The following is a 26,782-nucleotide window of genomic DNA, read 5'->3' on the forward strand; positions in this document are numbered from 1 at the left end:
CTTGTTGAGTTAAATTATTTATATTTATTTTATCACTTCTGCTGTAAAGCCAATAAAGCTAGAGCCTTCATATCAAACTCATACTTGTTTGATGTCATGATCATTGCCATTTGATTATCTGAAATGGGCAAATGGCCTTTTATGATGTACAAAGAACTTTACTTATGGGGCTGATCCTGCTATTGCAGGCACTGTATACCTCCTGTGAGCACTCTCATTTCTCACTGTAACATTGTAGTGTAAGAGCTGAAGGTGTGTTGAGAACCTCAAAGAATAGGACCCCAAGCAAGAACTTCATATGTCAGATTCTCAAAAGAGCTTAGTTCCCCTTGTGGGACCTAAGGAGAGGGCTGTGTTTTCAAAAAGGATAAGCATCCAAACTGCTGAGTGTTGAACTGTTCGGAAAGGCTGGGTCCTCATTTAGGTGTGTATGCAACCCACTGGTGTATATATTCCTCTGTGTGGGTGTATTACAGTTCTCCAGCACAAATACAAATCCTGGCTTTTGAATGCAAACTGTAACAATTCATGCTTGTAGCTCTGTTGGTCTCTGCTCCAATCCCTAGTGAGTCAGCCAAATCTGGGAGAGAAAATCTGGCCCCTGTGATCTTCATGACTGTGCTGATCCTGGATTGTTTAAATCAAGATGTCTAAATATTTATTTGTGAATATAAATATTCATTATTTTCTTTTTAATTTAAGCTGTTGGCCTCAGATGGGCCCATTAAATGAAACCTTTTAAAAATATAAAACAATAAAAATGTTCCTATTTTATTATGTGTGAAACTGCTAGGTTTTGAGAACAGACTGAGGCAAACAAGGTTTGATTCGCTGTACACCTCTAACATGTCATGCATTAGCATAAACTGTTTGATGTTAAAATACTATATAGATGCATTTAAAAATCCCCCAAAATAAATCATTTTGGAAGATAACTGGCTAATAGAGGTAATCTTTAAACAATGAAATCCTCACCTCACTGAAGTCAATGGGAATTTTGCCCTTGATTTCAGTGAGGCCATCATTTCCCCCGAGCATCTCCATTAGTTAGTTATTTTGGTAGACGTGGCCTGTAGTAAGACTCAAGAATCAGGTTTACAAAAAGGTGTAAGAAAAGTTTACAAACAGCTTTAGAACTCCCCTGGGAATTCTGTGTCATCAATGAGAGAGAATTACAGGAAACATTGAGCAATGCTTTATTTTCTTTCCTGAAGAGTTTGGGGACGTTTGAGTAATTTAGGCTAAGGTCACTTGCTAGTTGTGCTATAGTGTTACCAATACTAGCCTCCTTTGGTTTTACTGTTAAATCCTCAAGTCATCACTAAAATGATCAAAGTTAACATTTTTCTTCTTACAAAATCTGTGTATAAAAAGTATATTATCTTTGTTTTACAGATGGAGAACTGAGGCATTGAGACACTTTCCAAAGGTCAGAGCAAGGAATTACATGAAGATAGCCAAAATTCCAGGCTAACATCCTAACCACTGGGCTATCCTTTCTCATTTGGATAGCCTACTTTGTACTACATTACTTTCCCACAGAAGACTGCAGAGACTAGAATGTGTAACTTTTACTCATGGGGAGGGTCACTTACAGGAGACTGCACCTAGATAGCACCACAAAAGGAGCAAGGAGAGATACAGAGCGCGCACACACACACACACACACAGCCAGAGAGAAAAGTAGAAGGAGATGGGGGTTGTACTAGGGAAATCTTTGAAGCTTCACCTCGCGTATTTCCACACAAGCTCAGACAGAGGCTGATATCTTACATGTAGACTATGGCTGTAGTATTGGGATTTTCAAAGATGCCTGTGTGGGGTCTACTATTCACAGTTTGGCAGCACCTCCTGTTGGCTCATCTGGGAGATTAGTTCACAACTCTCCACATCCCCTCCAGCATTTGCCCGTTACTCCAGTCACTCAACCTGCAGTCCCAAAATCTCAGCAGTCTCCCTATCACTGCACTCACTGTGCCACTACCTTACAGCTAATAGAAGAGCCCACACTCCACTCCAAGTTCCAGTCCGGGACCCTCAAATCAGGTCCACGTGGTCTCAACTTTACTGCTCCATCCTTGGACTACTTCCTACATTCCTGTTACAGGCTCCCCCTTGTATCAGGAAGTGTGACTGCAGGCTTCCTCACTACCGCCCACTTCTCTGTGCTGTCAGCTCCCCGGTGCTCTAGAATCCTTTCCTGTTTCTGCCCATGTGAAATTCATCCCCAATTAAGTCTCATTGCGTCCTAGCTCCCTCCAGCATGCAGCATATGACTAATTGGCTTCTCTTGCCTATATTTAGCCTCTCCTGTCCTGAATTAGTGTGGTTAATATGTGGGTTAGTGTGTGGTGAACACTGCATTAGAGGGCCTCAGAGATTAATATGTCTAGTGGAAATCCAAAGCCCTTAGTTCTCTTTGAAAATCATGTTACACCATGTAAGTTTTGGTGTTACCTGTACAAATCTGCAGTGTGAATTCATTTACAGTGAGTAGGAAGGGCTTAATTTTATGTTCACCTTCAAACATTGGGCTGAATCTTTGCAATTGGTTTTGTCAACAATATGGGTATGTTGTTGTTACCCTGAAATTGTGACTGCACCTGTGTCTCCCTCTCCATGGTCCATTCCAGGAGTGTCTAATCAAGTTTCAGGTCTCTAGCTATCACATGTCTACATAGGGTCACATTTCACACTCCCTTCTGACCACAGAATTTAAGGTTGGCCAGTTCCCTACTTTACACTATGACATCCCCAACAAGCCAGTCTGCTTAAAGGTGAGCACCTGTATGTTGATTTGTCACTGAGGGCTAAGAACTGTGTATTGCCAAAAGTTACCACACAGCTTTTTCTGAGCAAGCACAGTTATTCTTAAGGTATAAGCATTACAATGAAAATCTCCAGAAATTCCTGTAAACATACTAAAAGCTCACCATATGTCACCTATCTGTCTTATATGAACCTAGTAAGCCTAAGTCATTCTAACCCTTCTCCAAGGACAGAAGATCACATCCATTTGCTATACCAGAAAGAAGGCCCTGAGGCAATTTAAATACATTTTTTTAATGCCAAAAGACCTTTCTTTGTCTGTTGGTGTCCAAAAATCCCAATATGAACCAGTATATGCAGGCCCTCTCGGGGAATGCTACCTTTCTGAATGAACTCCTACATTAAAATGATAAAAGACAAAAACACCATATCACCCATTTTAACAAAATGATCACCTCCAAATGTAACCTTTCAGTCCTCATCCTCAAAGAAAACCTGCAGAACATCCTCAAAAGATGTATCTAGGAGCTTAAATTCATAACTTTGCCAGGCATTAAAAATCATGATCCTAATAAAGAGACTGGATTTACAGCTTATCACAACAATCTGTAACTTCTAGCCCTGGTTTTTTGTTTTTTGCTTTTTGGTCCTATGACTGTCAATAGGCCACTTCACTTGGAATGGTCTCTTACAATATGTATTAACTGTTTATGCTAAACAACTGGTTCCACTTATATCTAGCTGACACTCAGAGTACCCTTCCCAGAGCTGAAAAAGGGCTCCGTGTAGCTCAAAATTGAATCTCTTTCACCAATAGAAGTTGGTCCAATAAAAGTTATTACCTCACTCACTTTGTCTCTTTACAATCTAAATGTTTCATCTTAATCATCTTACACAGTATTTGGTTCCTGAAGGAGTTGTGGAAATCCTCCCACTGAAGTTGTACACAAACTAGAGATATATGAAATTTATGCAATATGGGCCCCAAATATATTGCATGGGATCTCAATATCTGCTACAATTATCATTTATATCTTTGTTTGGTTCAACAACAGTTGGATCTGGATGTCCCCGCAACAAACTATGATGTATATTTGCAGCACAGTACAGTTTGCCATAATTTCATATGATTTCAAATTCTAACCAAATGGTTCTTGATTATAGAGGATACTTTCCTATCATATAAATTCACCTCATTATTTATAAACAAAGAAGTTCAGATTTAAATGTAAACTCTACCATTAGCTTGTCTACAAGATGACAGAACAAATTCAAGTGTGTTAAGCACATTTCAATTTATGGAATAAAAATATACACCAAGACCTAAACCTTTCAAAATGCTCTTGATCTTTTACATTCTTTTAAAGATATATGGGTCTTTTAAACATCAGAGCAGATCTTATAAGGTACACAAGACCAGATGAGGGCCCCAGTCCTACCCAGGCATATGTTAGCAAGGACTATTGTGTTAACCTGTATGTCCAGGGCAAATTCCTATAGTTTGAGGATAATCCAGGATGAAAGATAGTATTTAAGATGCAGTGGTGCACCCCCCATGCAAAAAAATTCCAAGGATCATGGAGAACTATCTTTTCTACTCTCCCCAGTGAGGCTATGTCTACACTATTGGGTTTTCCTGGGATATCCAGGAAAAATTCTGCCACGTCCAGGGAATGCGTCCACTCTTCTGCTTTTTTTTGCAGAAGAGCAGACGCGCTATTTCGGAAGGCCTGTCTTCCTTCTCCCACGAGGAAGAAGGGCTCTTCTGAAAAAGGAGGCTTTTCTGAAATTTGGCCCAGTGTTAGACTGGCCAAATTTTGGAAATGCCTCTTCTGAAATAACTATTAGTGCAATTTGCGTACCTTTTTCCGATAGATCATTGTAGTGTAGACATAGCAAGAGAGAAAGGGATTATTGTTTGTGCGAAAAAGTAGCATCAAGGAGTATGGCTTACAACAATAAAGGACAAGAACAACATTAGAGGAAAAAGCATGGACACTGAAACTGGTAGCAGGATTCTTGTATGATTTTTCCATTGTAGCCACCTTGAAAATAATTTTTTAAAAAATCTGTGACCTAGCTTTTTTTGAAGTGACCAGTGATTTTACATTCTTCAGTTTTGGTGTGCCCAACTTGATATACTTTCAAGGGGCCTGATTTTCAAAAGGGAGGGTGAGCTTTCTGAAAATTAGTCCTCTTTAAAGGGTCTCAGTTGGACACTAATGCAGAGACTTTCCGATCTCTAGTTTATTTGGAACATCTTGGGCTCTGTATCATCTGTACTTAGTTACACCTACACAGTAGTAGTACAGGGGAAAAAAGATATTTCCTTCCCACTCTGTGATTTTTGTCATCTTCTCCTCTTACTTCTTTTGTAGTTTTAATTCTTCAGTCTTGTCCCAAACCTGCTAAATTCCCCTTCAATGTGCACCTCCCCTCCCAAATTTCTGGTCTTCTTTTTATTCTCTTCCCCATTTCATTTTTTTTTGTAAACCTGTTTTTTCTCTAAATTATATACATTGAGTTTTATGTGCTTTTGCAACATTGCTTTTTAAAACAACCATATTTTCTATATGTATTACAGCTCTCCGTCTATTAGATGCATCATAAAACCAAAGGGCTGGTTTGTGGCAAACAGCCATGACCCCACTTTGGGGATATGCCAGGAGCTATGAGAGTCATTGTTTGTGAGACATGTACAAGGCCTGTCAGAGCTTAAAGGAGTGCAGAGTGACTGTGGTCTTTGCATCCCCTAGGAAATGCATCATTTGCTTTCCTCTGTGTACCCAGAACCCCTATCCCCCGCTCCATTTCTCTGGCTTTTTTTTTCCCAGCTCAGAGCCATGCACACACACGCATCTCTAAACAAACTATTTAGTTGAGCAAATCCATGTCCCTGCATGCAATTACATATATGTGTGTGTGTGTGTGTGTAATTTGTTTTCTGATTTGTTGTAGTACCATCTTTAGTCAAATACTGGCTTTGATGGGCATATAGCTCCTATTGATTTCGGTGAAGCTGTACATGGGCATCTGAAGGTTTAATGTGGCCTCATATCAGGAGTAGAAAAGTAGTACCCCACATGCCCAATGAAGTGCTACAGTGCAACTTGCGGCCAGCTTCACCTGCAACAGAGAAATGAAATCCGTGGAGACTATGGGTCCCATGTGATGCTTAGTTTGGCTGCAGATGGAGGACACAAAATGACTCACTCTATTAAGGGTGAGGGCAGCAACTGGAATCTCTTCCATTTTATACCACACACCTTGACACCTTGGGAACATGGCACTGCAGCTCTGAGCTTGGCAAAAGATGGGTGCCTTTGAGGCCTGACTTTAGGAAATTCAATCACTGTGTGTGTGTGTGTGTGTGTGTGTGTGTGTGTTTTGTGCTACAATCATGCCAAGAAACAAAAAATACGAAAATTGTTGTGATTCTCAAATACACACACTAACACACACCAATAGTGACAACAAGGTGTAAGCATTTACATCCCGCTTTTCCATTTTCTCCAGAAGCTGAAATCATTTTTCACAACTGTATCCAAGGTACTAACTATTGGAAGACAAATACAGAAATTATTTCTTATCGACAAACTTCATCATGTTTTAAAACCACAAAAATGCAAAGAATTAGCCAACATAGAAACAGTATGTAAAGAGATATTCAAAATAAAATAGTTACGTCTGCACTTTAATCCTTCAGTGATCATTTTTCATTAAATATATTGTTTCTTGCATATTTCTCTTTTGAGGGGCCTGTGACTTATAATGTCAGCTATGTGGCAATGTTTCCAAAATGCATCCTGCAAGCCTTAAATAAAATACTGTAGCACAGATGTGCGGATATCACACATCATTGTCTGTGAGTTCTTGCAAGTGCATTTTAAAAATGCAAGCATCAGCCAATCTCATACCGTTTTTGTGTTTGCGGCCCACAAATGTTGGAGAGACTGAGGCTTATTTGCATGCATGGTAGTGAAAAGAAATGTTAAGCTGGCTGATTTGCTCATGCACAGAAGAAATGTCATCTGGGACTACTTGTTCATGTGTACCTATACCTGTAACGTGTCTCTTTGAATGAAAAATGTGTCTGTCTTATGCTGTTACAACTATGTATCTACATTTTGTGCTGTTCACCAATAAAAGAGGTTAATAGAGCTCATAAAGGCATTGATTAACACAGCAAGGTGAGAGGATTCTCAGTATTCCTCATGCGAGACCAGTCACAGAGGTAGAAAATGAGTCAAACAGGACTTGGCAGCAATCTTCACAACTGGGGCCACAATACACACACACTGGCTTTGAATGTTAATATCAGCTCTGTCTTAAATGTTAATATCACCTGAAATCAACACTGTCCATACTGAGCCAGAGTGTGCCACTCTTCTTCATGTAGTATGGTACTCTGTGGGCTGCTTTGTTGATTTGAATGGGACTGCATAACTAGTAAAATACGTCTGGTCTTGAATCAGTTATAAATGACGTAGGCAAGTTATAAATGATGACCTATAGATAAGGTTGCCTGACAGTTGCCATTATAAAACCCCGTTTTCAGTTGCTTAACATTTTGGCAAATTTTAACAATTCAGCCTGAAATTTTCCATGGTGGCTCAAGCTGTTTGTTTGTGTATCTGATTTCAATTCAGCAGAAATGGTTCGCTATTTCACAAGATGAGGTTAAGGAAAAATATGTTGTTTTGCCCATGATAAAAAATTCGTACAGCCATTTTGATTAAAAGACCCGATCATTTCCATGCTTTTGATCAGGAACTTAAAATTTGACAAGGGAAGCACTCTGATGTCAGGAAAATGCCTTATGCACCAATTCTCCAGGGAAGCATTCAACTGCCTTAACAATAAGATTATCCTTTCTCTTCCTGCAGTTCCCTACCTAATTCACTAGACTCTTTCCAACTTCTACGGCAAATGTGACAGGGTCTTACAAAGAGCAACCTCCTTCACTGCAAATTCTGATTCATTTCCTGTACCCTGCATGAGGCAGGGGTCTTGTAGAAAAAATAGCATGTTATCATGTAATTAAAGTCTGCATTATAAGGTGTAGGCACAAGGCAGCCAAATTAGTGTTGTAAGAACAATCTCAATATGGGCTTGTCCTAACTTTTGATTGCTTGACTTTGTAACCCTAATGTTCTCTTAATGTAGTTGTGTGTATGTAATTATCATGGTGATAGTTGTTTAACATTAGCATATAGCACTGTCTGTTTTTGAGTCATTCTAGCCGCTCACATTTAGCTTTCAGCTGAGATCAAATGTATGCGCTATGTCAGACCCAAAAGATTTTTTGGTGATATAAAATGAAAATAGGAATTGTAGAAGGTACTGGAAGCATGGGGTCCTGTCTTACCTGTGCTCTCAATGGCCCCCTTTGGATGCCCAGGCAGTGTTATGGAGAAAGGTGCCTTCATATGCAGAGAGGACAAAAAGCATACGGAGGGGTGGGGAGAAGGAGTACATTGGGATTGAGAGCCCAGTAGGAAGAGAGAAAGAAAAAAACTGGGACTGAGAGTGGGGGCAGAGAGACAGAGGGGCTGAGCATGGTGGGGATAGGAATGGAGAAGAAAAGGACTAGGAACTGAAGGATACTAGACTGATTGCACAAGAGTTCTGAGACCTACGAAGGGGGATGCTGGGAGTATCTGTGTTAGGATACTTTGGCATAATGCTGGGGAGAGATGGGGTCTGAGAGCAAGGTGAGGAGAAAAGGGAGAGTGATTGGATAAGAAGAGTGGGACTAGGAGCCTTGGAGGGAAACAAGGAGAGACTGAGAGACTGTTGGAGGCAATGAGCTGAGACTGGGTACTGGGGGACATCGAGAGTGGCTGGACAAGGAGACTGGGACAGAGAACCAACAAGGAATGAACAAAGTGAGGTGAAGGGAAGACAGATCTGACTAGAAGCCAGGATGCAAGGGGAGAACTGCAACTAGCTGTGCAAAATGACTGAGACTAGGAGCTAGGGAAAGCGGGTGAGGTGCCCAGCAGGACTGGAAACAATGGGGTAGGAGTGGAGAGAAGGGACAACTGGAAACTGGAGGATGTTGGAGTATGATCAAAATTCAGATTCGTAATGCACGTGTATGAAGATGCATTTTACAATGTATTTATTAGCATGTGTTTTGGATGTTTTTATAAAATCTGAACATCATTTTTAATTTCCCATCTAATCAATATTCTGACAAATGTTTAAGGTGCAATTAAAAATCATTTAACTGAAAACCTATTCTGCTTGATATCCTTTTACTATTTTCTGGGCTTTTCTTGTGCTTTGCATATTGCCCTCTCTGGTCACTTGTGCTCAAAGAAACAAGCACCTTCAACTTGAGATTTCTATCATCCCTTTCTGGGAAGAATTCTGTTCCTGGTTCATAACATCAATCACTTGGGCCATAAATCTTTGCAGTGGATATGGTCATTTAAATCTCCACCTGCACAAACAACAATCAGGCACAGAAAATAATAAAGCTCATAAATCTCTATGCTGGTGATTAGTAATTTTTGAATCTGTAACAAGGATGTTATTAAAAATCCTAATTCATTAATTAGAACTGATATGCTGACAATGTGTTTAGTTTACAGTACAGGGAAAATGCAAACAGGGCACAGTTAACATAACATGACATTAGAGGTTAGTGAATTCCCAACAGGTCCCAGAGCTTGAAGATATGATATCTTAATGTACTTATCCTATTCTGAGGAGGGGTGTTATCTTGCAGCCAAATGGCAAGGACTGGTTTAAAGTTTAGATCTGCACTTCTTTTTCTGGCTTATATAAGGAAGGAAAAACAGAAATGGATTAAGAGGTAAGAGATACTTTCATTGCTTATTACAGTCTATATTAAATAATACTTTGCTCCTCTATAAAAACTGTCATCTGAAGATATGACACTACTATATCATCATTTACTAATTTATTATCACTGAATTCCTTAAATATTAAGTTTGTTTGTAGGAAAGGAGGATGGTTTAGGAGTGTGGATAAAGGGCCTGATACAATGTGCACAGATGACAATGGGAGTCTTTTTCTTGGCTTCAAAGAGCATTCAATCAGGCCTGGAGCAATTAAGTTACATATTGTGATTAAGTCTCCTAAGTAATTTTTTTCCCTGGGAGACCAAACTGTACATTCTGAATTCATACAGAAGGCACCATCCTGTGTGGATCGGCTTCCCTGTTATCCTGTTCTCTCCTCCCACACATACACACAACCCAATCGCCAGAGAGACTTATTTTTGGTCCAAGATCTATGTGTGGGGACGGGAGGTGATATGGAAGAAAATATAACAGGCTCCATTTACTTTTCTATAGAATTCCCTCTACAGTTGGTTCTGGGCAGAGGTATTTAAGCATTGACTTCAGTGGATACAAAGTTAGGGCTACAATGAGTGCTTTTGAAAACTCTATTATATATATTTCAAAAAAAAATCTTCACATGGGTCTTAGTAGCCTACAAAATTATATTTACATATTATGGGTGGGATTATGAAAACCCTCAGTATTGACCTAATTCTGCACTCAATAAAATCAATGATAAAATTGCTATGGACTTCAATGGCAGCAGAATTAGGCCAAAGCTGAGTTCTTTTGAAATTCCACTCTATGGGCCACCTCAGGCTGTATTTACCCTGACAAACTTCCCAGCAGGTCTTTGGCAATGGGATGTGAATTAAACTGAATATAGACAGCTAGATATACTTCCACAATATAAATGAAGAAAATAAATTGTAATGTATCAAAATTGTTGAATAAATATATTTATGTAAATTGATATTTCATTTATTTAAAGGCAACTATTTATGCAAACTTTGAAACAGTAAATAGTTTTCCTGATTTCATTTCAATTTTCCGGTCTATATTTTTACTCTATTGATATTAAAAGAAAATATCTTAACATTTAATTATAATATCACTTTGCATTTATACAGTGCCTTCTGCTGGGAGTACTGTATTTCTAAGGGTTTTGCAGAAACTGCGGAAAGAAGTTGCACCACACACCTGAGAATTAGGGAAGAATTAAGGTCATTTATATTATTGACAACATTTTACAGATGGGTAAACTCAAGCACTGAGCTGCTTAGCCAAACGTCACACAGGAAGCCTGTAACAGAATTCAGAGCTCCTGGCTTCAGTTTCTGTGTGCTTTCCCTGGGGGGGCGGCTTCTGTGTTTCAGACTAAGAGGATGCACTCTCAAACAATCACCCCCAAATGTCTTTCAGATGAGCTTACAGGACACAGCTCTGTGTTAAAAATCCATCTCCACCTCGGCTGTGTGGTAGCTCCACTGAGCATCCTGATCAGGACGTATTTTAGCTTTCATCGGGAGTCAGGGACAAGGATGACACCAGACGCCTGGGTCATCTAGCAGGCAGGAGGGAGCTCCAAGGGGCAGAGGAGAGGGGAGCTGCCTTGCTCTAGTGGGGGAGATTTGAATTACAAGTGTGACTGGAAGCTGGAACTCTTCTTCGGTGCCTGTTTCCCCCTCCTGCTCTGGAGCAGAGGTTTGTGAATGTAGTGAGCAGAAACAGGCGGTGGCCGGACAGGGCCCCTCCCCTGGGCTGCAGCCGGATCCGCCTCTCTATTCCCTAGATAAATTACTAGTGTCCTCACCAAATTCCTCAGCTTTCTCTCTCCCTCAGACACGGGCAACAAGCGGGGGCGGGGCGGGGATCCTCTGTTGACTGCGAGCCTATCCCACCCCAGGGCGAGGGGAGACGCCGCGAGGAAGCTTGGAGGCGCCCCTGTCCCTTGGGCAGCTCCCAGACCATGTCCACGGGCTCGCTCAGCGATGTGGAGGACCTTCAGGAGGTGGAATTGCTGGAGTGCGACGGCCTGAAAATGGATTCTACCAAGGAGTTCGGGACGTCCAACGAGAGCAACGAAGAGGGCTCCAACTGCGAGAACGGGTCCCCCCAAAAGGGGAGAGGCGCCTCGGGCAAGAGGAAAAAGGCTCCCACCAAGAAGAGCCCTTTGAATGGAGTGAGCCAAGAAGGGAAGCAAGTCCAGAGAAACGCTGCCAACGCCAGGGAGAGGGCGAGGATGAGGGTCCTCAGCAAAGCTTTCTCCAGGCTTAAGACCACGTTGCCCTGGGTCCCTCCGGACACCAAGCTTTCCAAACTGGACACCTTGAGACTGGCATCCAGCTACATTGCTCACCTGAGACAGATCCTGGCCAATGACAAGTATGAAAATGGCTACATTCACCCGGTCAATCTGGTAAGTGGCAGCCTTTAGTGGCTTTGTCAATATCCTTGACTACTACGGTGAATACGCGAGGGGGGGGGGGGGCAACGTACCCTTAATATTGGACTGCTAGCAGATCCAATGATTTCATCAATTTGGGGCGTTAAGGGATAGCTTTGACTGGGATAAAACAGACACCTTCCAAGTCACCTCACTCCCCGAGAGTTGACTTATAAAAGATCTTAACATAATGGGCTCTCTTGCGTGAATCTGTTCAAAGGGAGGTGACAAGTCAAACGAGCTGCATCTGTGCAAATCGATTCCTTTTACGCACACCATGTTGGAAGCGAGATGCCTTCCCTAAGCTCTTGAACAAGTTCGTTGTACACGCGTGTTTGTGCAAACTGGATTTCTCATTCAATTAAATACCCTTAGAATTGTTCAGTATATCGGAACAGGTCCGATTCCTTAACGAATGATTCGGTCTTCACGTCTACTTTGTTTTCTGCTGTTTGTTGATGTAAACTAGCAGGCACACTCATCACCCTTGTTTTAAAAAAAAAAAATCACCGGAGATCTGTTCTTTCGTGACTTCGTATTTTCTGTTATCGGGATGTTTCTTTCTTCTGTTAATGAGAACTTTAAGAAGAGGGGGAAACACACTAAAACCTAGGTGAGAGGTGACTAATTTAACAACGGGTATAAAAAATGTGGTCGGTAATTTTTAGATATTTCTGTGGAGTGGGAAGTACAGTAAAGATAAATTAAACACAAGTATGTGTGTGTATGCATGTATATGAGAGTGTGTAATTCGTTATCGCTTTATTGCCAACCGTGTCCATAACAGTAATAATTAAAACCACTACGAGGACTGAATTGATTTTTCTACAGTCGATGGTCAAAATAGATCGTTCTTTTCGTTTAGCGTTTAAATTTGAACATATGGGTGGGCATTGCATGGTAAAATAAATGTCATAAAGCACTGAGGGCGTTCAATGGGGTGATCTTTTTAATTGTTTTTCTACAGTTCGGGGCTCAGCGGGAAGGGAGCCGGCAGCTTGCTAATCACTAGGCGATTTGATAAGGGTTTGAGCTATTTCTTTTAAAAACAGTTGCATCTTAGCTCATGTGTAGGCACAGCCATCTAACAAGTGGGCCCACTGCAGTCAGAGGGCTACCCTTGTGTACTCCTTGCTACATATTTTCGGATGTGCAGGGTTTTTTTTTTATTGCTAACTCTATTAAAGAAAGCTGCCCTTAGTGCAGCGGTAGCACGAGGGGAAATAATAATATAATTTAAATTATGGGTCTAATCCTGCACTTTTGACTCGGCTAAACCTCTTCTTAATCTGAATGGGACTTTTACCAGAGTAAGGACAGCAGGAGTTGGCTTGCAAATAGCAAAGTATAGAAAGCTGAGACTTCTGGTAGGACAGCAAATAGGCTGCATTTTTAAAAGAGAAGAGCAGCACATGAGAGCGGTGCCTTGACATTACCCAGTTTAAGAAGAACGGTTTTGATCTATAGCTTAGTATTAATTATGTCCTCGTGAAAAATCTCTCATTTATCTCAAAAGCGACGGCCCCGGTTTCTGGGATGGATAAAACGCGATTCATCACTCCGAGGACTATATCTAATCACAAGGGAAAGATGAACACTTATTGGGAGGCTAAGCATTTTAACGTGCGTGGCCACTGAGTACAAACCCAGTGGAGTCCTCGCTCGAAGCGACTAACTAACCCAGCACTTAGCCACTTTTTATTGCTGCTAAAAACTTGGAGAGACTATTCGGCCCGTGTGTTCTGGTTTATCACAGTCTCACTAGGCACTTGTAAGATCATTAGTCATGGTGATAACTCCATTTTTACCCCTCCCCTCTTTCCCATCCCATGTCATTTCCTGCTACAGACGTGGCCCTTTATGGTGGCTGGCAAACCAGAGAGTGACCTGAAAGAAGTGGTGAACACAAATCGCCTATGTGGACCTACAGCATCCTGACCAGCCTCAAGCCTAGGAGACAATCTTCAGTGTGGGTGTCTGTGTGGCGGGGGAGATGGAGAGGGCACCTGGAGACTCCCCCCTAAAGAACACTTTATAGAGACGAGGGGGTTCATTCATCCTCCACCACGAAAGAAGAGACCAAATGTACATTTGCAGAGACTCCACCCCAAAGATCCCATATATTTAACTTTATTAACGCGTGTACAGTGGACAATCCGCAACGCAGCCTTGCTGGTTCAAGTGCTGAAAAGCGAGGGAGAGCAAACAAAACGTACCAATGTGTATCTTTTGTATGATATATTGTGACATATGTAGATGCATAGAAATAATTGACTTTGACAGTCACATCTATAAAGTAATTCACCTTAAAGATATATAGATATATTTTCTTCAAACAGGCCGTGCTATAGTTCTGTGAATAAACCTTTTATATTGAAAATAAATCCAGAGCGGTCTAGTTTTCGTTTTGGGCGCTGGAGCGGTTTGTGGAAGGACACCACGTCCTCGGTTCCCCTGAAAGCAACCAAATGTGTGTGGGGTGACAGATCTGGGAACAAAACTCTTTGACCCCAGATTATAAAGTGTTTGTTTTCCTAATTAAGAAGATGTGGACCATATCATTTTGGGTAGGGGGAAGGAAGATGTTTGGAACTTGATCGCCAGTTCGCACTTCTCGTCTTACATTGTACTGAGAGAGGGAGAGAGAATTAACCCCGAAGTGTAATTAATAATTTGCAGATTGGGGATTCAAGCACTGATAGAGCAACTTCTTGCACTTTGAAACTGACCAGCAACAAAGATCGCCGCAGCTTCCTGCTCCGCACGTGATGCTGTAGTTTTCAGAGCGCCGCTTTACTCTGAGGTACAAATTGATGTCGATGGTCAAGGCTAACCCTTTCTTTAAATTAAAAAAGACTAACTTTCCGTGACTGCCGAGGAGGACAATCCGAGGTCTGGTCATTTCTGGAGTAGATTTTCTTCCCCTACAATGTAATGGGGAGGGGGGACTTACTTATTGAGGAAGCGCAGTCCAATGAAGGATCCCCCCAGGCCCAGGTTCGCGGTGCCTAGAATTTTTTTTTTAATTAAACATCTTCCTCTCTATTGATCAGCTAGTCTGTGGGAGATTAAGTTGAGATAAACAGAGAGCGTCGGGCTCTTTCCTCTGCGCCAGGGGAGTCCGCAGGCAACTGATGCGCCAGATCCCACCGAGCTGTTTAATGTTTCAGGGTTATGACCGCACTGTTTACAAGATGTCTTCGGTTATTTATACTGTTATTATTAGGAGAGGGGGCTTTAAATTTCCGCTTCACTTGCTCTTTCGATTTTTTTTTTCAGTTCAATTTGATACCCGGTATTTTTTTTTTCTTTACGAAAATAGACGACATTGGCTTTCTGATTGTTGCCTCATTACACGGAATCTCCGCCAGAGAGAGCTTACCAGGGAAGGGGATATGCACAACAACCAAAATCAAAACAACAACCGCTGAAATACAAGTTAAAGGTGTCACGAAAACCGTAAGGGTTTGCTTTGGGGAAGTCAGGGAAAGATATGACCCTGCAGACAAGACATCCCCAAGACTAGGGACTAGGTGGTGATCCAGTTCGATATCGCTGGTGAGAAAGCAGTAGAAAAAACAGTGATGGAACTTCCAAATTTAGTGTCTTAAAATTCGACACCTACACCCATATTTCTGGCCTTATCCTGCAAGCACTCTTGCACCGGAGTAACTGTTCATTCCAATACATTTAATTGAAGCTAGTGAGATCACTTGTCTAACGTCAAATTAGATGCAAAAGTGTTGCTAGTACTAGGTTCTCAGTTATCTGATGATCTGATTTTCAACTATTAACTACCACTGAAGTCAATGGGAGTGGCGGATGCTCCGCACCTGGGGACAACAGGCTCCTTCTTTAGGCGCCTAAATCGTGTTTCAGTACCCAGCATTAGTCTCCTCAGGCTCAATCCTGAATCCAACGGCAAAACTCTCCTTGACATCAATCAGACCTCTACATCTGATAATTTTAGACAAGATAAAATAAATTCCATAGATAGTAGCCAATAGAAGTTTTGCTTCAGTAAGGACAACGAGATTGGGAACCAGATAGAGCTTGTATCTCCAACCCTGCGCACTTTCTTCTTTTTCTAGTGACGTTTTGTTAACGTTTCTTCTCTTTGCTCGAGACTCCATCACACTGTCTTTTCCTCCGTTTAATTTCCGAGGTCTCCGGGACCGTGTAAGTCTGATCTACAATTCTTTGTGCAGGCAAAATCCCCCTTGAAACAAGGAAAGTAGGAGCCTGCTTTTCATTACATAAACAGAGTCCGGACTCAAATAGGAAGGAACGATGAGGTCACAGATTCTATTATTAAATGGGTGGTAACAATATCTTAGGATAATAGCTGATTGCAAGATATCAGTGTAGTAAGTTACTGATTATATTTCTCTTAATAAACTCTGATTTAATTTTACATTTAGATTCACAAATTTAGTCTCTCAAGTGACCCAAATCCAGATTACAAGAGAATTGTAATCTATTAAATTCATGTAAACTAATAATAAACCTATGAACACATTATGGTTTCATAAATACAGCTAAAGAAAACAGCTACCTATTACATATAATTAGATATGTACACACACAGTATGTTATGATGTAGGAAAAATATATTTTACAATAATTGTTTTAATACTCTTTAAAAGTGGTGTTTTTAACTTCACATTCTTCATGTCTTTAATTTTATTGTGATGAAATAAAAAGGCCAGAGACACATCACCAGCTGGGGCAAACCAGCATAGTCCCCTTGATTTCAGCAGAGCTATGCCACTTTAAAACAGCTGACTATCTAGTCCTGAATATTTCACTTATTATATGATAAATGTCAATGGTCAATCTGGCATTTTTTGCACAACTAAAGATAATGGGAACTTTGCCTGAATAAAAATTGCAGGACTAGAGCATGCTCTTACTTCCATAGAATCACTTGGAATTTTACCATTCGCTTCAGGAGGAATAGAATCAGGTCTTGTGACCTTAAATCGGGTGTACTTCATAATGAAGGAGCCCTTGAGTGACATTTTTATATTACCTAATAAAACAGAAAAACAATTTTATTGATATTCAAAATCATGAACTGAGTCAATACTTGTTATTGCTTGCTAATCGATGGGAGTTTGGGGTGTACAAACAATCCAGGATCTGACCCCAGATTTCCTACATAACAATGTTTGGTCTCTTCCCCTCCCCAGTTTTCAACAATGACTAAATTCAGTCAACATTTTTCTGCTCCTTTTTAAATCTGGTGATGTTAATACTTCAGTGGAGGATTTTCAGGGATATTTACTACTTGAAATATACAGGAAAAGGGTAATGGGAAAAGGAATTAATATTAAATGGAAGTACAAAAATGCAATTGCAATCAAGTATAAAAGTGTGTATTAAAAAAAATAGAGACAACAGGTTCATTGACATAGTAGATACAAAGAGACAGATTCTGTCACTTTTACTCACTTGCTTTTCTGCCACTGTTTGGGAAACACCTTATCCTGCAAGGATTCCTATTTAAGACTACTTGTGGAGTAAGGTACTCTTCAAAATGGGTAAAGGCATTTGAATGTGGTCCAAGGAGAGCAATTGTGCAGCAAACAAAAAAGGAGATGATCTTACTTAGATTTGAAAAAAACACACTGAATATTTTTCTTTATGCATATTTGAGACAAGAGATGACACTTTCAAAAATTTCAAAGTGACTTGCAAATCTGAGTCTCATTGTCAAAAGCAGCTCAGACACTTAGGAGTGTAATTCCTATTAACTGTGGTCCTCTGAATGCCAATGTTTCTTTTGAAAATGGGATTTTGGATCCTAAATCTAGTCTCTTAAACTATTCAACCAGTCCTTGCCCATGCTGCAGGGCTTTATGTTCAGAGTGTATTTGCCAACAACAGCCCTCATGAAGCAAGGAGGGCTGGGCAGCAAATGCTTGTCTCCATTCAAGCCTATGCTGTTATCTCTGGGTACGTCTAGACTACAGGGTTTTGTCGACAGAAGTTTTGTCGACAGATACTGTCGACAAAGCTTCTGTCGACAAAGAGCGTCTAGACTACATCCAGTTCTGTCGACAAAGCAAGCCGCTTTGTCGACATAACAGTGTGGACGCAAAGGACAGTGTAGATGCAATAAAGCCTTCTATCAACAGAACCCTGTCAACAAAAGGTGTTATTCCTCGTAGAATGAGGTTTACATACGTCGACAAAACTGCTGAGTTTTGTCGACGTTATGTCGACATAACTCAAAGGCAGTGTGGACGCAGGTATAGTTTTGTCAACAAAAGTGGACTTTTGTCGACAAAACCCTGTAGTCTAGACACACCCTCTGTTACTCTGTATGATAGAAACCACTAGCACATAATACACCAGTGATATTGTTGCCTGTATATCAGGGGCGGGGAAGTCACAAATGGTGACTGCATTACTTCCCCTATAGAAATGAAGGCAGATGACCTATTGAAGCACATTGTTTGTTATTCCAGTTTAAACCCTGAATTAAGTTCTCTGCCATGGGCAATGTTCCGGCTAATCCTTTTCATCCATGTGCAGAATAATTTTATGTGCACCAATGCATGTGCAAATGTGCATGACCAGTAGAAACAAAAACCTAGCTGTGGTCACTCTGCTAATCAGCTGTGCAGCATTTGAATCTCTGCAGAGTGCCACACAAGTGCACAGCTTATATAGAACACTGTCTGTGGGGCACCTGCAGTGCATAACTACAGAGCAAGGAAATAGAAAGGAGCGGGGGCTGAGACAGAGAACACCTACTCTTCATCCAAACTCAGTCCATTTTTCCTTCCTCAGTCAGGTGCAGTTGATTGCTGTACAGTGTAATCCACAGATGAGTAATGAATCTGAAATTGTTTATTCCATGTAAACCCATTGACTAGGAAGTACTGCCTTCTTTTTCGAATTGCACAGCAGCCATTGACATACATCTCAGAAACAAAGAGGGATCATTTGAACAGAACAGAAACCATGTATCTCAATTGCATGCACATACCCCGCAAATTATACTGGAGTATTGCATTTTTCTCCTATAAAAATATTTCCCCTAATGTTCCTGCCTTACTTAACCTTTTGTCATTCAAATCCCTAATGAAAACAAGCACCTTCTGTGGAGACTTTGAACAATAGTCTTGACTCCACAATCCAGATGGTTATTAAAAAAAATACACAGATCTCTTACAAGACTGTACCTTCAACCTGTGCATCACATGTGTATGAACTTTGATTTCTGTATCTGAATTAGATTGTGAGTTGAGGGTAGGAACTATGTTTTTACAGCACTGATAAACAATAACCAAAGATATGAAAGACCTAGTTTCTTTGAAAATATGTATTCTGAAGAATATGACAGCAATGACATTGGTAAAGTCATATGCAAGCATGTTTTCCTATGCAAACAGGCACAAGTGTGGGGTAAAAAATGTTCATGCTTCAACCAAATATAATATTTTGCCATGCCAGATCGCGGTATATTGGTTTCACATGGTCCTTTCCACAGATCAAATATCTTAGGCCTGGTCTACACACAGTTTTGTATGGATTTCATGATGTCATTCGGGGTATGATTTTTAACCCCTCTGTGGATGCAATTAGACCAATATGTAAGTGCTGATACATTTACAAGAGCAAGTTCTATCTGCATTACTATGACTACCCAAAATGTGTGTACCACTTTAACTATGTAGGTTTCAAATTGATCTAGCTTAAGCAGTCCGACAATTCTGTGTGTAGAGAAGCTCTTACTATGAGAAATGAGACATTCTGTGAATTATAGTTTTGCCCTGAAACTTGAATACCTAAACTTACTAAATACACATTAGTATGTGTGTGCATGTGTACACAAATAGGCACAGACACTGAGGCTTTGTTTACACTGCAGAGTTTTTGTGCAAGAAGCCTTTTGCGGAAGAGATCTTCCACAAAAACGTCTTGCGCAAAAGCATGTCCAGACCTCAAAGCGCATTGCAAAAGCGAAGTGCTTTTGCGCAAGAGAGCGTCCACACTGCATGGACACTCTTGCGCAAGAACGCTCTGATTGCCATTCACAAAATGGCCAACCGAGTACCTGTGCTTTTGCCGATGGGGCTTCTTGCACAAAAACTCCTCTGGAATGTCCACACCTGCCTTTTTGCGCAAGAGCTGTAACGCAAAATGGAGTTATTCCTCGTGGGGAGAGGAATAACTCTACCAGCAAAAGCCCTCTGTTCTGCCAATTTACTTGCACAAAAATGTGCTTGAGGTGTGGACACTCTGCTGATTTTTGCGCAAAAATGGTTGTTTTTGCGCAAAAACCTTGTAGTGTAGACGTAGCCTAAGTGAAGAACATAGAGTGTCCCTGGTGAGAAAGACATTTGAAAAATATCCCTCCTGATTCCTTAAAATATGTGAGGCACTTTTCACCAAAAGAGTGAAAGATACACAGATCTATGTTACATTGCACTCTTTTGCATAAATAGTACCCAAGTCCATTTCCCAGCTATAAATATGCATTAACTGTTTACTAGAGACATAGGTTCCTAGGCCAGAAGGGACCACTGTGACCACTGATGTTCTGTATAACATAGGCTACAGACCTGCTACAAAATAATTCCTAGGACATTTATTTTAGAAAAGTCCTTTCTGGGTTGTCTAGCTATTGTTTAGAACAATGTAGGCGAGTTAATATATTTTATTGGACTAACGGAAGTTGTTCAAATAAAAAATATTACCCCATTCACCTGGTCTTGCTAGCATCCTGGGACCAACATGGTTATAACACTGCAGACAACTAGGGATTTAAAAACCTGTTTAATTGGTTAACTGGTTAAATGTGATTTTTAGTGGCTAATCGATTAAAGGAAGTAGGGGGAGGCCACTCCAAACTGCCTTGGCTGGAGTACTTCTCCCCCCACCACAAGCAGGGGCTGCTTCAGCCCAACCCGAGCAGTACCTGGGCTTGCCATGTACAAGGGCTGCTCCGGACAGTGGGAGCCTCCTCTGAAGCAGCCCCCATCATCCATTAAAGGTGATGCTTACCAGTTAACCTTTCACATCCCTGCGGACAACAATGTCATTTCCAGATCACAGAGGTTAGGATAGGAAAAGGGAGATGCAGCAAGTTAGCCCCAAAGGAGCCTTTGTGTAGCTACCCAAGGGAAGGAGTCAAGAGTAGAGGTGAATGAACTACCATAGAATGTTCCCTCTTTCTCCCCCTACTGTTCAATCCTTTCAAAGGAAGGGGGAGGAGCCTTCAGCATTCAGATTACAAAAGGGCAGAGTTGGACCACCAAAGAGGAAGGGAGCATAGCTGAGTGAGCCTGAGAGCTGCAGCTGCCTTTCTGTACTCCCGGAAGAACATCTGTGATATTCTGGACTAGAGCAGCAAAGGGGAGGGGGAGGAGGCAGAGACAATTTCCAGGGATGCAGCATACACAGAGATAACTGTTCAACTGGACGGCAGCCCAGATCACTACAGCTACATACCTCACACCCTTCAAACATATATGAGACAAAAGCCAGTGTTTGACAAATGACCAAAATGACTGTGCTACCCCAGGCTTTTGGATTTGTGCCTATTGTGACATTTTTAACCATCCAGGCAATATTTTTCAGCATTGAAACAGTATAACAATAAAATGCCGTGTTTTTATACAAACAAAATAAGATATTGAAGAATAACACCATCACCTATCACTTGCATATAGTGATTTTCATGCTTCTCCTATATTTAATTTTCTCCCAGAGGCAAGATAAAAGATTAATTAACCATGCTTATCCAGTGAAAATTAATGTAGAAATAGAAAAACATAGTCAGCTACCCATCTATACTATGGCTCCCAACTTTGAAAACACTGGTGGATCTGAGCTGCTAATAGCAACTGAAACATTTGTACAACTTCCTTAGTGAAAACAAGGATTTTTTTGCATTTTCACAGAGCACACATATTGGGAGGTGGAAGTATTCAGCATGTATTTGCAAAGAGAATTCAGCACTTCACCGGATCAGGCCCCGGAGAAACTGATGATAGAAATACAGAATCTGAAACCGAGTGATTCTGAAGAATATAGGAAGAAACTAGAAAACAAACAGAAACATCATGATTTCCCTTTTTCTTCATTTTACCCCTCAGCACAATTCTTATGAGTGGAAAGCAGAACCCAAATATGTATTTAGTGTGCTCAGCATCTCACAGAGTCATTCAACACTTCTTACGTTCTACGTTCTGGTTAATATTCTGTTCTTTTAATTTTATTATTCAACCGTTTGTTTCCTTTTGTATAGCTGAGTCTTTTTGAGCTAAGGATATTATCTGTGTGTTTTACACAATCCCAGATGCTGGAATTATATATGGGTAAGCAGGAAAGATGGTACCATTATGCTTGCTGTAAAGTTACTAAAGGATAATCTTCGCAATAGCACTTCATCTTTTCCATTTTCTCTTGGATACTGAGCTTCTCTATGTGTGGGGTTTTTTTTTTCATGGCTTAGGTGAGCAGATTGAGAGATGGGTGGTAGGGCAGAGTGGAGCAGGCTGTTGGGTAACTCAGGCTTCCATGGTGAATGTGGGAGAGGGAGGCTGCCCCTTGCTGCTGCCCCGTGCCAGCAGTCCCCTCCCACCCTCCAGTAATCTCCCAGCTTGTGATGCTTGGGGGAGGGTGCTTCAGGCAATGGGACAGATCTGGGTGGTGATTGGGGAAGGGATAGAGTGGGGATGGGATGAAGCAAAGGCAGGGTGGGGGCAGAAGCGGGGCCTACAGTGAGGGGGTTGCCCTAGACCCCGCACCTGAGGCGTTGGAAGGGGGGATTTCCCCAGACTCTATCTCCCCAGGGATGTCCCTGTCTGAGGTGCTCAATATAAGCTTTCCCTTGATGATATTCTCCCCACTTGCCTACACTTTAAGATTTGGTGCAGGATCTGATTGTCTCTAGACATCTATTATTAAAAAGAGAGTGCACACTAAGGGTGTGTCTAGACTACCTAGTTTTGTCGACAAAAGTGGACTTTTGTCGACAAAACTATACCAGCGTCTACACTACCGCTGAGTTCTGTCGACATAACGTTGACAGAACTCAGCAGTTTTGTCGACGCTGGTATACCTCATTTTACGAGGCATAACACCTTCTGTCGACAGAACTCTGTAACACTGTGCCTGTAACACTGCGTCCAGACTACGGAGTTCTGTCGACAAAGCAGCTTGCTTTGTCGACAGAACTCAATGTGTCTGGACGCTCTTTGTCGACGGAAGTTTTGTCGACAGTATCTGTCGACAAAACTTCCATCGACAAAACGTGGTAGTCTAGATGTACCCTAACTCTTTCAGTGTAGCCTGGGATACTTAGGTAACTAGCAAGTCCATTACAAAACATAAAATAACTGGAGGTGCCTAGGGCTCAATTATCAGTATTTTCAATATTATAGTACCTACAGGCCCAATTTGAGAACAGTGCCCTATTGTGCTAGGCACTGTACAAACATAGTAAGTGACTGTCCCTCACCCTGTAAGGTTACAGTGGAAGAAGAAACAGGCATAGAGTGTGAAGTAACTTGCTCAGTCACACAGAAGATAAATGACAGAGCCAAGGGCTTGTCTCCACTATACAGTGGATGGATGCTGCAGCAATCAGTCCACCAGTGGTCAATTTATCATGTCTACTTACAAATAATAAATAGACCTCCGATCATTTTCCTGTTGACTCCAAGACTCCACCAGAATGAGAAGAGTAGGTGGAGTCAATGGGAGAACATCAGGTGCTGACCTTACTATGGGGAAGACACCATGGTAAGTAGATTAAAGTACAGTACATTGACTTCAGCTACACTATTCATGTAGATGAAGTTGCATATTTTAGATCAATGGGGGGAGTGTACTGTAGATTAGGCCCAAGAATAGAAACTAAATTTCCCAAGTCGCAATTCAGGGCACTATCTGCTAGATCAAAAAGATAGCAATAGCTGCCCATGCAATAGATCTTCAAAAGAAGATGATAGGGAGCATACAACCTGTAGGGAATTCTGGGGAGGCAGGAAATAATTAGTTGCATGTTGGAGGAAAAAGCAGTCCCAAATTAGAATGTTGTAGGAGAATATAAATAATCCAAGGTCTTGTTGAGAGGAAACAGGGGAAGATGGCTATAACATCTAAACTTTTTATTGAGGCTAAGTCTACACTGTAACTTTCTGGCTTAGAGTGTATGTAAAAACATCACCCTCCCCCCAAGTGCAGGAAGTTACAGTACTATAAAGCACCAGTGTGAACCAGGCTATGGCACTATTAGCTACACCCCTCACAGTGGTGGTTTACATAAAGCGCTGGGAGAGCTCTTGTCATGTTATTGGATTTTAAAGTGAGCAGACAGATCACTGTTGCACCCACTGGAGGCATTTGCCCCAAATTCTGTACAAAGTGGCCATGTGAGGTGTCATATGAAAGCTTATGCTCTGCTGATTCTATGTATGATACTCATGTACTTGTATGATGTCTGTTTGTGGAGTTTTGAATATTGGCCCTGTTCTTGTATTGTAAATGTTCTCTGTCTGGGAGGGAGCAATGGTCCTGGACTGCCAATTGTTCCTCCTCCCCCCCCCCCCCCCCCAGCAAGATTTGCTGCTATGTTGGGTTTTTTTTGGGGGGGGGAGGGTTTCTCAAAAATCAAAAAGGGGATATGATGCTGAAAAGTTTGGGAACCACTGATCGAAAGTATAAATTGGCCTGAGACCATGGCTGATTCTTTGGGACCAGGAGGATCTGTTCGGAGTTGGTGAGATTGAGTTTTATAATCTCTCACCTGGGTGTAAGGTCCGGGGCTGATTGTGGCACAGGGAGAGCTGAGGTATCTGAGGGCCAGGTTTTGCTCTTGAGACTTCCTGCTGCCTAGATTGGCAGCTGAAGTGCTCTGTGTGACTGGTTTGTGGCCTATTTGGGAAAGGTCTTCAGTTGAGGGCTATAAGTAGCCCTGGTTTTGAGCAATTCACCCTGAGCTGATGCCCTCAGCGATGCCCAGACCCAGCCGGGTCCATCACAGTCATATAGTCAGCAGGATCCACAGAACTTGGTCAATTGAGCTTTGGATCAGGACCCCATGTTATTCTAAATTTGATTTTGGTATTGAGAGTTCGGTTGATTAAAGAGCAGCTGCAATGAGTCAGCAACAGTATGAGAGTCTGGACAGAAAGGCTTTTAGAAGATTTGTGCTTGGTGAAAGGAATCACCTTTAGGAAGAAAACTTCTTATGAAGAACTGAGATCTTTGTTAGTGGCCACAGATGCTGCAGAAGAAATGAGAGTGCAGGATCCAGTGAGGAGATTGCAGCTGAAGTATAAGCAAGAAATTGAATCATTTTGTCTGCCAGCCCATTGGTGTGCAACCTTTTTTGATCTGCAACTCCTTCGCCGCAGGGGTCGCCAACTGCCGGGCCCACCAACCAGCCGGCCAGATCTAGGTGCCGCGCCATGGGGGCCACCAACAGCCGACCAGATCTAAGTGCCATGACCCCTGGGAAGACATCCATGATCCCCTTGGGGGTCGCGACCCAAGGGTTGCACACCACTGTGCTAGCCAAGCAGAGAGTGGCTAAGGCAAACAGAGAAGCAGCAAAAAGAAAGCAAAAGCTAGACCGAGAACATGCAGAGAGGATGTCAGAGTCAGACAGAAGAATCAGACAAGCCAGGGAGAGAACTGCCAGACTTGATCTTCAGATTAAGAAAATAGAAGAACTCTCAATCCTATTGGGAGTTCAATGTATGACTGTGCGGGTGTGTGGTGTGATTATGACATGGCAGATGTGTTTAACCATGCTGATGTCTTAACCCAGCCCCAAAGCATGTATGAATGCAACTCTTCTGTGCTACCTGTAGCTAACAGGGAGGTTTATGAAGGGGGTGCATGTGACTCTGGGCGGTTTTCTTCAGATAGCTAGTCCTACTGTGACCATGGAGACAGCGTCTCTAAATGTTTGCTGTTTGTCTATGCAGGAGAGCAGTGTGTCTGTTAGTGAGGTTTCTGAGTGCCTGTCTGATGTCTCAGAGCTGAAGCTGGAATCAGAAGCAGGGCAGAGAGAACCCAGGGGTCAGGACAATGCTTCTCTGGAGCAGGTTGCAGTGGATGGCCAGGATGAAGTCCTAACTGAGGAACAAGATAAAGTTCTTAAGGGTGATGGGTTGTTGGCTGGTGAAGCTTGTGAAACTTAATCAGCACAAAATGAAAGTGATTTGTGTGAGGGGGCTCAGGGTGAGCAGTCATTGTGTGTGGAGACTGGCAGTTTGGCTGCTGGGAGTGGCAGTGTGTCAGTGAAAGAAGCTGTGTCAGTGCCTGAGATCAGCCAGGGGTGCTGGGAAAAGGGAGAGACTGGCTCCAGTTGTCTGTCTGTGTGTGTGGCAGCAGCAGCAGCTTGCCTGTGGGGGAAGGGTTTCTTCCCAGTCCTTTGTCTGAAGAAGGTGCCTCTCAGCCTGTGATGGCTGAGAACAGTGCTGTTGTCCCAGAGTTGGTTCTGGATACAGCTAAAGCCCAGAAAGGGGATGGCCCTAGGTTGTGTCTGCTGGGGAGAATGATGTTGTGACTTGGGTAGATCCAGTCGATGTCTTGCCAGGATTCCAGAGGTCAGACAGTTCTGGTGCTTGTGTTTTGCCTGTTATTGGTGTGTTGCTGGGAGAGGGGGAAGTGGCTCTGTGTGATCAGAGTGATCCCTTAGCCGGGGCACAAGGACAGCATAAGGGTGAGTTAATTGTGGTGCCTACTGACAGTGTGGAAACTTATAGCAAAGAGAATGGTT

The 26,782-nt window shown here is 41.9% G+C and overlaps 1 protein-coding gene and 1 long non-coding RNA gene across 2 annotated transcripts in view; both read left to right on the forward strand.

Moving 5' to 3' along the window:
• The window catches only part of LOC112543581 (uncharacterized), a 115,586-nt gene extending 107,969 nt beyond the window's left edge, over window positions 1–7,617 (forward strand). The window contains exon 3 of the long non-coding RNA XR_012902674.2: window positions 1,396–7,617. This is a non-coding gene — a long non-coding RNA (uncharacterized LOC112543581). The remainder of the gene's footprint in view (window positions 1–1,395) is intronic.
• A 3,587-nt stretch (window positions 7,618–11,204) lies between these two features.
• On the forward strand, window positions 11,205–14,433 carry TCF21 (transcription factor 21). Its single transcript, XM_006136266.5, has 2 exons — window positions 11,205–12,003; window positions 13,879–14,433. The coding sequence occupies exons 1-2, from the start codon at window positions 11,554–11,556 to the stop codon at window positions 13,966–13,968; spliced, it is 540 nt and encodes a 179-aa protein (XP_006136328.1). The 5' UTR covers window positions 11,205–11,553; the 3' UTR covers window positions 13,969–14,433.
• Window positions 14,434–26,782: the final 12,349 nt, after the last annotated feature.

Source organism: Pelodiscus sinensis, chromosome 3 (genome assembly GCF_052426305.1).
Source record: "Pelodiscus sinensis isolate ZL-2025 chromosome 3, ASM5242630v1, whole genome shotgun sequence".
Classification (NCBI taxonomy): Eukaryota; Metazoa; Chordata; order Testudines; family Trionychidae; genus Pelodiscus; species Pelodiscus sinensis.